We start from the raw sequence: 13,732 nt of genomic DNA on the forward strand, positions 1-13,732 counted from the left end.
TGAACAGTATTGAGTCTCCTTCACTATACTGGGGTGTTAGGACCTACACAGACCACAGCTTGAGCACCCCCTGCTGGCCTCACTAACACCACCTCAAGCAGCAACCTAGCTTTCCCGTGTGGTCTCCCATTAGGGTACTGATCAGGCACAGCCCTGCTTAGCTTCAGTGGGCGACCATGTGAGAGATACTAGAGCTAGCTGCCAGAACCCAGCATTATTTGACATTGTTATCAACATCATTAAATCCCAGTAAACAAGCTTGTAGTCCAAATGAGCCGTTTGTTGTAGTTTTTGAAAAAAACGACACACTGAGTGAAAGTGAAAAAGCATAATAGGACAGCCCACCACAGGGGACATTTTCTCAGATACAAACCATCAACCTAATTTGAGTCTGGCACCCCTGCTTTAGGGTATCAACACTGCAAAACAGCATCCCCCTGCGTCCCTGTGGATTTGTAATGTTGTGCAATGCCAATTTCCACTGCATTCCTGATTGATAATGTGATTGAAAAAAGAAAAAAAATCCACGCTTTGCTGCATTCTTCTGGTCATTCAGTAACTCTATTGCCAGATACAGCAAAGCGTCTCGCTAAAATACGACTGCGCATATTTCATGGCTGAAATCAGCACACAAAACACTAAGCCTATATTATTAGTGCATGACAGCAATTCTAAAGATTGAGATGTCTGTCTGAAAAAATAAAATAAAGTGTGTTTTGTCTGTGTATGCAATGAAAAGTGCCAGCAATGTCTGCTCAACCTTGTCTGAATCAACAACATGCTGTCTCTTGGTCTGCACTATAAAATCACCTCGTTGTGTACTAATCTGGGCTGAACCAGTCGACCAGTCGTTCTGCTTAATGCCTTTTAAAAGCATTATTGTGCCCGCATCCTACCCTGGCACGAATAGGCATATACATAAGCTATGGCTGGCACGAGTGGCATCAAAATTGAATGAAGAGGCCAAAGAATATGTCATTCTCCTGGCTGGATGGTGTTTGGATCCGCAGGCGGTCTGCCAGTGGACGGAGGCCTCGCTGCCAGAGCTTGTTTAGAACATTATAATCCCTTCCCATATGTCTGTAAGATTACACTCGCTCTCGCTTCAGCCCAGTGAGAAAGGATTCAGTGCACGCATGTACCCAAGACAATACTGTTTTTTTTGTGTTTTTTTTTAATTAAAGAGTATTTGTGTGTTCCTCGAGATTTTAATTTGAACAGGATGTCATAATGAAGCTGTAATAAAATCAAGGTTGTTCTGTATTGTGAGTACAGTGAAATGCAGGAGTATGAATAACATATTTAGTCATAACTATATATGTAAATATTGAGACAGGTCATTTTCACATGTTTTAACTAAGAAAATGGCCCTTTAAAGGATAAATAGTGCTTGATACAGAACTAAAATAACATTAAAATAAATAAAACTAATTAAAATAAGATAAAATACACAGTATATATATATATATATATATATATATATATATATATATATATATATATATATATATATATATATATATATATATATATAATGGAATATTGGAAAACATTAAATTGAATGAAAAAAAGATGAAATTGAATTAAAAAAAAATTTAATATTTAAAATTGAATTAAAAACAAAAAAAATAAAGCAGTATATTTGAAATGAAAAAAACAAATCGAATAAAAAGTTAAAACGTTATGCAATGGCCAAGTCAATCACCTGATCTGAATCTGATTAAACATGCATTTCTCTTACTAAAGACAAAACTGAAGGGAAAATGCCCCAAAAAACAAGCAGGAACTGAAGTCAGTTGCTGAAGAGGCCTGGCAGAGCACCACCAGGAATAAAACCCAGAGTCTGGTGATGTATATGAGTTCCAGACTTCAGGCTGTAATTGACTGCAACAGATTTGAAAAAAAAAGTGAAAGTTTGATTCATGATTATTATTCTGTCCAATTACTTTTGGACCCTTAACAAGTGGGAGGCAAATTTGCAAACTGTTGTAATTCCTACAGTGTTTACCTGATTTGAATGTAAAAACCCTCAAATTTAAGCTGACAGTCTGCAGTTAAAGTACATCTTGTTGGTTTCATTTCAAATCGATTGTGTTGACAGAGCCAAAAATGTTAGAATAGTGTCGATGTCCAAATATTTATAACCCTGTATATGTATATATAAAATTTAATTTGACAATATTAGAGGTTCTAACTGAAATGTTCTACTTCATAAACTAATAACATTTTAACATTATATATATATATTTTTCTCAATATTGTATATCTGAAAACAAGACATATATAGTATCGATCAATTTATCTACACTCTCAGAAATAAAGGTACGCAAGCTGTCACTGGGGTGGTACCTTTTCAAAAGGTACAAATTTGTCCCTAAAAGGTCTATATTAATACATCAAGGGTACATATTAGCACCTAAAAAGAACAAAAGTATCCCTCTTCAATTTTTTAGATACTAATATATACCTTTGAGGCACCAATATGGACCCTTTAAATACAAATGTGTACCCTTTGAAAAGGTACAACCCCAGTGACAGCCCGCGTACCTTTATCTCTGAGAGTGTATCTGTCTATCTTTTAGGGCTGTACAATATATTGTTTCAACATCAATATCAAGAATAATCAAATAATAATTTTATTGAATTATTTAGACAGTAAAGAGTGTTCTTGTACATTTGATTACTCAAATTATGTACCTGAAAACTATTTGACTACCCTGAAAACAATACCACAATATTTAATCACTTTTGTTTTTGATCTTTTTTTTATTTATCCATGCTTGTAATTTTTTTATTACCTTATATGCATAATTAATCTATCTATCTATCTATCTATCTATCTATCTATCTATCTATCTATCTATCTATCTATCTATCTATCTATCTATCTATCTATCTATCTATCTATCTATCTATCTATCTATCTATCTATCTATCTATCTATCTATCTATCTATCTATCACACTGTATATAAATACTTTATTTTTTTATTATTATTAAATATATTTCCAAAGGACATTGTGAATTTTGGAAGATAATAATAGTATAAAAGATTACTGTTCATTTATTTTATTGTAGTTATTAATGTTGTATATCTGTGTGACCTTGTCTTGTCAAATCCAGTCTATATATGTACAAACTATATATAGTGAATCAACAAACCTCTTGTGGCAATATGCTTGTGTATATTCCTGAATATACGTATGCATTTCTGTTCATCTTTACCTCTCGTCCTATACTCCCTCTCATCTGTGATTTATTTTATTCGCTTTATTTATGGCTTCATTATTGAACCGTAAATAAATCCTAATAATGTTCAGATGACTCAGTATGACTCAGGGCCCCTGCAAACATGTTTTGAAGGTGAGGCGTAATTGCTTTGGAAATACAGGAGTAATGCGCAATGAGTTTTAGAGCGCCTCCTGCTGGATCTAAACTAATATTTGGACTCTTATTAGTTTAAAGTGCTGCAGTCTAGGCATTACTGACTCAATGGTTCCCTCTTGGGGTTCAAACCAGGGATAGCAGTTTAAAAGCGTCAATCAGCTAAATATATCGTTGAAGGCAAAATGCTTTGTAAATATATCGAATTTTTTTTTTCAATACATTTTTTAAGCTTAAAGTTAAGCTTTAATAAACAGTTTATAATTTATTTAGTCTATTTTGCGGGATATATTCAGCTTAAAGTGCAATTTAAAGGCTTAACTAGGTTAATTAGACACTGCACAACATAAAAAAAATCTATACATATATATTTCTTAAGGGAGCTAATAATATTGACCTTAGCAGTTTGTATAAAAATATAATAGGAAGTACTGAAAAAAGCATCACTTGGAAAATTTTAAAGTAGGACTAATTTTGTCTTCAATTGTGTTTTTCTGACTTGTTATTCATTTCATGTTTGGTTCAGATAACTAAATGTAATTTGTTTATGGGATATAACACTTAATTTTTAGTATCATTACTCCAGTCTTCAGTGTAACAAGATTTTTTAAGATTCTTAACCAGTTGACTAACCCACCAAGAAAACAATGTTTGGATTGCATTCCCTAACTCCTAATGTCACTAGTTAACATACTTTAAGCATTTTTTTTTTCAACACATCCCATAATTTCTAAAATATCAGCCTCTACCAAATGGTTGATATGTCGGTTTATGTCGAGCTTAATACATATGCTATGAAAAATCTGAATATATGAAGTGTAAGATCAATTTCCTTCAAAGTAAATGTTAAAAATCAAACATTTTTGAACACTAAATCATCTTTATTTTTTTTAATTTTGCCATAAAATATTTCAGATTCTCATTTATCAGGTTTTTTTGATTATGATATTATTGTTAAAAACAAAACAAAAAAACAAGCAGTTATGTTTGATTTTATTTTGTAATCCAACAATGCAGTCATTCTTTAAATGACTTTAACAGTCGTTATTTAAAGCAGTAAAAACACGGTCAAATATTTGGTAGAGGGGCAGTCAAAGGGTTAAGAAGCAGTATTATGTTATACATTCATTCATTTTCTTGTCGGCTTAGTCCCTTTATTTATCCGGGGTCGCCACAGCAGAATGAACCGCCAACTTATCCAGCAAGTTTTTATGCAGCAGATGCCCTTCCAGCCGCAACCCATCTCTGGGAAACATCCACACACACACACACAAACGCTACAGACAATTTAACCTACCCAATTCACCTGTACCACATGTCTTTGGACTGTGGGGGAAACCGGAGTACCCGGAGGAAACCCATGCGAACGCAGGGAGAACATGCAAACTCCACACAGAAACGCCAACTGAGCCGAGGATCGAACCAGCGACCTTCTTGCTGTGAGGCGAACGTGCTACCCACTGCGCCACTGCGTCGCCAGTATTAAGTTGTTTTGTGTATAATTTTCTATGCCAATAATACTACTCTAAAATATTCCATAAATAAACTTATGATATAAAAAAAACATTTTGAAGTGCAGCTAATCTGAAAAAAAAAATAAATGGTGAAGACAAATTTTTCACACAAAGCTACCCGGTAAACACATATAGTGAAATATTATTTGATCAATAAGCCTCGCTTTCAAGTTACTAAAAGGGGTCAACCGTCCTTTATCAGTTATGTGAGATTCAGCTTGATGTTTTAGGTCAATTTAGGTTTAATGTGATGTAAATTGAAATTATTTATAAAGTTAATTTGCTTCAGCTTAAAAAATTAAGGGAGCATATTTATGAATGTTATTAAACTAAAAATAAATTGAGCAAAAATTATGGGATTTATTTTTGTCTTATACTGTTGGTGAACAATTTCTGATTTGAAACACAAATTTTTCTTCGACTTAGTCCCTTATTTATTAGGGGTCGCAACAGTGGAATAAACTGCCAGCTATTCCAGCTTATGTTTTACATAAGCCGATGCCCTTCCAGCCGCAACGCAGTCTTGGGAAAACTTTCTCACATTTACACTCACACACTACACTCAATTTAGTTTATTTAATTCACCTCGTGTCTTTGAACTTTGAAGGAAACCGGAACACCCGGATGAAACCCAAGCCAACACGGAGAGAACATGTGAACAGAAATGCCAACTGGCCCAGCCAGAACTAGAACCAGCGACCTATTGGTGTGGTGCTAACCATTGCTCCATCGTGCCGCTGATTTGAACACTATGCGGTGATCAATCGTGTTCAATAGGCTCCCATGGCTTTTTTTTTAGAGTGCTCTTCACTTCTTTCCATTCTTTCCTCCTCATTCCCTTGTTCTTAGTGTTTTCTGCATGATGAATAGTTGATTCCTGTTGTTGTGCTCCTGTCCCCTGCTCATCCCTTATGCATGTGTGTGTGTGTGGTTCTTCTGTATGTCAGATGTATCCAGGACTGCAGATCTCTCATGTGGAAGAGGCTTCATCACCGGCGACCATCCAGGGCTGGTGTAAGAAGGGCTGGGGTCACTGTCAGACCCGCACCTTCATCGTGGTGCCCTACCGGTGTCTAGGTGAGTCACAAACACAGCCTGAATAAAACACTGCGCTTCTGGAAATTAAAAAACTCCCTTCATTTTCTACACTACTACATTTTATTTTTAACAATAACTATTCATTCATTTATTTTATTTTCGGCTTAGTCTCTTAATCTGGGGTCGCAATAGCGGAATATATATATGGGATGTCCATTTCTGGGAGAAATAGGAAATGGGACATCCATTTGTCCAGGGATTATTTGATGGATATTAAAAGGACCAGTTTACCCCAAATTTGCTCGGTTTATTTGCTGAACTATTCCTTTAAAAATAAACTGTGAGGATAAACATGTTTGTGTAAAATGACAGGACAGTTTTTGTAGTACTCTGTATTCTGCTATGCCTTACGACCGAGTGTTATATCACAACCAAAAATAAATAAGTAGAGCATGAATCTGTTGGCTCAGTACTAATGTTGATGAATATGTAATGCTTGTGCAGCTGTTTGGCTCTGAGGGGCTTGGTTTTTGTCCTTGGTTTTTGCACACATACTGCACATATTTTGAGCTCACACTTCTCATATATGCCACATCAGCTCACGTGGGCATTGGCGAAAATGCTAACGCTACTTTTTCACACTCCAGTATTGTCTTCCTCATTTCTCATTCTTTGAATCTGTTTATGTATTCAAAATGTTATTATAACTTAAACGACTACTAATATGATAAAAATAGAGTAATAATGGGAAAATTATTGCAGATTAAAACAAGTTTTCTATTTGTATACATTTTAAAATGAAACACTTAATTTTCAGCATATGTATACAGCTGAAGTCAGAATTATTAAACCTCTTTAATTATTAGCCCCCTGTTTATTTTATATATATATATATATATATATATATATATATATATATATATATATATATACACTGTGTTGGGCGATACAACAGAACAAATTATCATGATATCATGTTTCATATCATTCAGTATCAATAAATATTAAATATTTTTTAACAATACATTTAGAAATGTTGGGATTTTTCAACCTGTTAATTTAAATTTACCAATATTACAAAGGAAAATAGTTTTATTGGTCAAAAACAAAACTATCTTAACAAAATATTGCATCTCTTTATAATAAAATACACATAAGTGTTAAAGAGACTCTTAAACTTGATAAATAAAATGTTACAAAGTGTGTGCCAAGGTTATTATAGTTAACGAAAACTAACGAAAAAACGAAAACTAAAATGTAAAATAATTGTCGTTAACTGAAATAAAAATAAAAACGAGAGTTTTTTCAAAAACTAGAACTAACTGAAACTGTATTGTGTACATACAAACTAACTAGAGTTATAGCAAAAACCTCCGTTTTCGTATTTGTAAATGTATGTAATAAATAATCTTACTGTAAGCCTTTTAGAAGTAAATATAATCCGCGCTGCAGGTGTTTGTGTTTGATCCTTTCGCACCTCAGAGTCTCCTGCCGCCATTGGCTAGATCGAGCCGGTTCTCCTCGAGTCATCTTTTCTGTTGCTCCCGCAACAAAAACGCATGGACATGGCAGCAGCACAGTGACAGCATTAAATACAGAGACTTAAAACTATTTAACACATGTGTGCCCAATAATGGGTTTTATTTCTGTAACGTGATCGCGAACGAATCTTTGTAACCGGATCTTCTAAGTGAACCGGTTGAACAAGTTCACCAAATCGAACTAAATCATTTGAAACGATTCGCGTCTCCAATAAGCACTTATCCACCCACTTCTTACTTAATAACAAGCCTAATACCCCCTCTGACTCTAAATAATCCAATATACGCTTTAATTCTGTGCCGCTCCCTATTTGCGATGCAAGATGCGTGCCTCCATTGGAAACGACAAACTGACACCCATAAGCTTATTGACATTCCTTTTAGGGTGAAGAAATGCCAATATGAAGATGAATACACATTCATTCATTCATTTTCCCGTCGGATTAGTCTCTATTTTAGAGGTCGCCACAGAAGAATGAACCATCAACTATTTTGGCAAATGTTTTTAACACAGCAGATGACCTTCCGGTGGCAACCCAGTACTAGGAAACACCCTTACACACTCATTTACACACACACACTACAAACCATTTAGCTTACCCAATTCACCTATAGCGCATGTCTTTGGACTGTGGGGGAAACCGGAGCACATGGAGGAAACCCATGCCAACACAGGGAATTGAATGAATCCCTACAAAATAAAAATAAAATGAATTTATTTCCTAAATTACTCAACTCAATTTATTTATAAAGCACATTCTTTATACCTTATAAAGTGCTGTACAGAAAAACAAAACAACATAAAACAAAACTGAATGAAAACATGAAAGAGACACATTAACAGGACATTTTCAAAAGCAACAAAAATGAATAAACTTTAATGCACCCTGGAATAAAGCTAGGGTTGGAGCAGATTTATCAGACAGATTAATTAACTTGTACTGACCTCTTGATATTTGAAGGTAACATGCAATCTTTATAAACAATCACAATGTTTTTTTTTCCCTCTAATTCTGTCCTTTTCCGTCTCTCAGTAGGTGAATATGTCAGCGAGGCTCTTTTGGTTCCAGACCGTTGCCGTTTCTTACACCAGGAGCAGATGGACTCCTGCGAGAGCTACGTGTACTGGCACAACATCGCCAAAGAGGTAAATCATAAAAGCTCAGAAAATTGCGACCTGAAAAAAGCATTAGCGCTGAAATTCAGCTTTAATGGCTTTGCATCTTTAATGGTTAGTGTGAGGCCGGTGAAATTGCAATGCCCCGCTGTGATCTATGATCTCCTGATTCTCATTTCCGCTCTGCACTTTCGCCAGCATCTCCTGGTACTCAGGGTTTCTCATTTGTTGAGTTTTTGTAGGTCATTTCGACCCGGCACGAATGCGCAATTACAGAAAGATAAAAAGCAGAAATAATGGCAGTTTTTTAAAGGGCTGCCGCAGTCATTCATCTCCATCTTTGCTCTTCAGGCCTGCACGGCTGACAGTCTGGAGCTGCACAGTTATGGGATGCTGTTGCCTTGCGGTGACCGTTTTCGCGGTGTGGAATATGTCTGCTGTCCTGGCAGGACAGGATCGAGTGGACGTGGAGAAACAGAGACCGCAGATATTGTGCAGGGAGAAACAGCACCACTCGTGTCTATGGCTGGAGACAAAACTATTACCAGGTAAATGTGATGAATTTTCTATAGCAGTCAGTGGTGGAAAGAGTGCTGAATAATCATAATCATGCAGCCAAAATAAATATGGCGTAAAAGTAGCTGTTTTAAAATGTTCAAAACTAACCAAAAAAGTGGGGGGAAATTTTACTTGACATAAATATTTATTAAATTACCCGTATTTAAATTGGCATATGTTTTTTTTTTGCCATTTTTTTTTTATATTTCAATGACCTCCTGCATATGAATTGTACAATATACAACATAAAATGTATGAAATTAACATTTTTTTTTTCTGTGAATCATCCAATTCAATAAGGCTACAGTATAATTGTGCCAATTTAATTAATGGAAATTAATTGCCCTTCAATATATGAACAAAACAAATACAGACGGAAGTCCTACAGATGTGAAACTACACATAGATGAGTAAATTATGACAGAATTCTGTTGGCGAATCATTCATTTAACAAAAAAAATTCATAAAATGTTTTATGTATATAAGTATATTAGTTTATTTGTCACTGCAATTTAAGTAATGAAAGCCATTTTTGTTTCTTTTTTTACACTCACTGTCCACTTTATTAGGCACACCTTATTAGCACAGAGTTGGACCAATTCTGCTATCAAAACTGCTCTATTGGATTGAGTCTGGTGACTGTGGAGGCCATTTAAGTACAGTGAACTCATTGTCATGATGTTCAATTGGTACTAATGGGTCCAAAGTGTACCAAGAAAATATCCCCCACACCATTACACCATCACCAGCAGCCTGTAGTGTGATGCAAGGCAGAATGGATCCATGCTTTCATGTTGTTGATGCCAAATTCTGACCCTACCATGAAAATGTTGCAGCAGAAATTGAGAATTATCAGACCAGGCAACGTTTTTCCAATCTTCTATTGTCCAATTTTGGTGAGCCTGTGCAAATTGTTGCCTCAGTTTCCTGTTCTTAGCTGACAGGAGTGGCACCCAGCGTGGTCTTCTACTGCTGTAGCCTATCTGTAAGCGGTTAGAGATGCTCTTCTGCATACCTCGAAGTAATGAGTGGTTATTTGAGTTACTGTTACTATCTTTCATTCATCTTGAACCAGTCTGGCCATTCTACTCTGACCTCTGGCAAGGCATTTGTGCCCACAGAACTGTCGCTCACTGAATATTTTCTCTTTTCGTACCATACTCTGTAAACCCTAGACATGGTTGTGCGTGAAAATCCCAGTAGATCAGTAGTTTCTGAAATACTCATATCTGTCCGTCTGGCAGCAACAACCATCAAAGTTACTTAAATTACCTTTCTTCCCCATTCTGATGCTCAGTTTGAACTGCAGCAGATCGTCTTGACCATGTCTACATGCCTAAATGCATTGAGTTGCTGCAGTGTGATTGGCTGATTAGAAATTTGTGTAAATGAGCAGTTTGTACCTAATAAAGTGGCTGGTGAGTGTTTATGATAGGCTATAAACAATAATGTCACGCAAACAAGAGTGCAATTTTCCAAAATATGACTGTTCGATGTGATCAATCAACTAAGGTATTGATTTTATATAATAGCTTAATAAATGTTTTGCTAATGCAGAGTAGGTTTATACAGTATTTTAGACGCAATTTACAATTAAAAAACTGTTCTAAATTAAATCCAGAGCAGAAAATGTGTGCCTCTCAGAACCGCAGTGAGGTATTTTCTGTTTGTGATCGAATTAAGTGAGCCAATTGGTTTAATGATCAATCTATACAGACAGTTCCATTTAATAAATGATTCAGCCACTTTGAATCAGTTGAATCACTTTGAATAACTCATTAAGACCAAACTTTCCGTCAACTAGTTTTTTAGTTGTTAGAGGCATATGTATTATTTTTAGGCTTTAGAGTTTATGTATTATCAGTCACTTCATTGGTCACTCATGTGGGAATTATACTTCTCTTGTAAAGTATGATTTTGATCTAACAAAAAGGACTGATTGAACATTAACAAATGAGAATCTATACCTGACTTAACCTTGTTGTGTTTTATTCACTGAAAAAAACATTTGTTTAAGAATCAGACTACACTAATTGTGATCTAAATGTTTGAGTCTCTTAAAAAAAAGAATCGCTTCAAAAGAGTCAAATCATTTTTGGTTCACTGTACGCTGATTTACTAAAAGAATCACTTCATAAGAGTCATTTATTCCAGACTACACATTTTAAACTTGAATCAACTACAGTAGAAGTGTCATTTGATACTTGATTCCATAAAAGGAGTCACTATACATATGAATCATTCCTTTGAGATTCTAATCACACTGGTTACATCTTGACTTGACTAAATCCAGTGAACTAAAATCCTTCCCATTCAATCAGTGTGAAAACAACACCGCCGACTCCCAGCCCTTCTCCTGAGACGGACATCGAGGAAGACGATATGGAGGAGGAAGAGGATGAGGTGGTGGAGGAAGAAGCAGAGGAGGAAGAGGAGGAGGAAGAGGAAGGCAATAATGAAGCAGCGGCTGAGGTCGAGGAAGCTGAGGAGGAGGAAACCGCCACCACGGTCAAATACCAGGAGGAGTACGAGTATCCCATCGACTCTCATTTCCAGGGCCAAGACTATATGGACAACTTCTACTACGACAAGAATCTCCAGACTGCCAAAGCCTCCACCCAGCCTCAAACACGGATGGACAACAGTGAGTCTAAGTCATATTTAATATGTCAGGGGTCATACATTTTCTCACACACACTCAGCGGAGATTAAACAGAATGCTTGAGGTTAAGCGGCAGCACATTTTGGTGCTTCCTCATTAAAGATCCCATGAAGTGCTTTGAAAACTGCATTTTATATTTGATGTTGGACGTAATCTTTATTGAAGGGTGGGACATAGAGTAGCGCCTCCTCTTTTTTCTTGTAATTTTATCACAGCTCTTCAATGGGAGGGGTTCAGATTAAGCACATCAATTTTTTTTTTCTATTTATTAACAAGAACAAGCATGTACAGTTTTCTTATACAATACAATACAATCACATTACATTTCTTAACAGGAATGAAATAAGTGAAAAAACAAAGGAGAAGAGAGAAAAAAAACAGAGGAGAGGGTACATAATAACATAATAATTAATTTGCATTATGTAATAATTATTATTACACAATACAAATTACATACAAATATGTTTCGCACATTTTATAATTTTAGTTATTTACAAGAGTTAGTAATGCACTTTTTTTTTTTTTTTTTTTTTACAGGAAATGCATATATACAAACATTTTATGTAAAAATGTTAAAGGAGGAGCATATATTAATTGTTTTAATTGCTTTTCTATTTTGAGACTTGGAAATCACTTTTATATACATTTGAATCTCTTTTTCTAACACCATGAAGAGAGGTTTGCTTTTGGAAAACTTGGCTTTATGTATGTGAAATTTACATAATAATAAAATAAAATTTATAATAAAACCAGCATCTTTTAAAGAGCGATCCTTAACATAAAAACCCAAAATCACATGTTTATAAGATAAGGAAAAGGTTTTTAAGATATTATGAGCAATAAAAGCTTCAACATTGATCCAAAATAGTCGAGTATATTGGCAAGACCAAAATAAATGTGAAATAGTTTCATTAAAGCTTTCGCAAAAACAGCATTCTAAATCAATATCAATTTTACATTTTTTTAGAAATAATTTTGTGGGATAAACTCTATGAAGTAATTTAAATGATATTTCTTTAGCCTTATTTGTGATAAAAAAATTTTGAGGTAATGACCAAACTTGAGTCCAGTTTATGTTATTAAAGATATTGTTCCAGTAAAAAATAACATACGGTATAGACATATTTTCTTTTAAGATTAAAGATCTAATTTTGTGATTATTAGGCTTAAATCCAGAGAAACAGATAAACCCAACCGAGGTTTGTTCAGGTTTAGGAGGACAAACAGTAAGTGCTGATGTACATACACTGCCTTTATACAGCATATGTATGCCAGTAGGTATTGCCCCGGTTAGAATAGTAAATTCCTGTAATGTAACAGGAATTTTGTATCTTGCCATAAATTCTGTAAATGTAAATAAATTTCCGGCATTTTCAAGATTAAGCACATCAATTAAAAAGGTTATTGAAGGGGGCGGGACATGTCAGATACTAGAAAGCATTTGATTGGTCACGATTTGATGAGAAACTGCAGTAGGAGGTGATGAGAAAAAAATATTGATCGATTTAGGTGAAAATAACAAGCTGCAAGCTTTGGATGTTTATGTCAGTTTTACATTTTCTAAACGGCAATTTTATCTCTGTTTTGGAGCACACTAGTTAATAACTAGCAGGCACAGCACATCAACATGACGTCAGATTTACGTTGTACCCCAACGTCGTGGGATGTTGCATTTTGTTTAAAAATAAAAATCGGGTTGGCGTCCGAACCCAACATTAGACAGAAGTTGAATTTTGGTTATTTCTAACACTAATGTCTAAAGATGTTGCAGCTTGATGTTATGTGGATGTTACCACCAGGGCCAGAGTGGGACTCCTTTTCAGCCCTGTAGATTCAAGCCTTAGACCAGCCCACCTCAGTTCACGACTGACTATATTAAAATAACATCAATCCCAATTCAGTTTCTAATGACACTATA

The 13,732-nt window shown here is 35.2% G+C and overlaps 1 protein-coding gene across 4 annotated transcripts in view; it reads left to right on the forward strand.

The window, feature by feature from the left end:
* Nucleotides 1–13,732, forward strand: part of aplp1 (amyloid beta precursor like protein 1) — a 133,462-nt gene that overhangs the window by 102,061 nt on the left and 17,669 nt on the right. For 3 of the 4 annotated variants that reach the window (XR_015509762.1, XM_087284498.1, XM_087284499.1), the window contains exons 3-6: nt 5,846–5,975; nt 8,512–8,624; nt 8,946–9,142; nt 11,474–11,796. Coding sequence is in view for 3 of the 4 variants with exons in the window: in XM_087284498.1 (XP_087140624.1) it covers nt 5,846–5,975; nt 8,512–8,624; nt 8,946–9,142; nt 11,474–11,796 (763 nt within the window). In the remaining variant the exon portion in view is untranslated. Of the gene's footprint in view, nt 1–3,123; nt 5,976–8,511; nt 8,625–8,945; nt 9,143–11,473; nt 11,797–13,732 lie in introns of all 4 variants that reach the window. The other variant, XM_087284500.1, reaches the window with a different exon arrangement.

The sequence above is a fragment of the Danio rerio genome, chromosome 15 (assembly GCF_052040795.2).
Source record: "Danio rerio strain M-AB ecotype USA chromosome 15, GRCz13ab, whole genome shotgun sequence".
In the NCBI taxonomy this organism is placed as follows: Eukaryota; Metazoa; Chordata; class Actinopteri; order Cypriniformes; family Danionidae; genus Danio; species Danio rerio.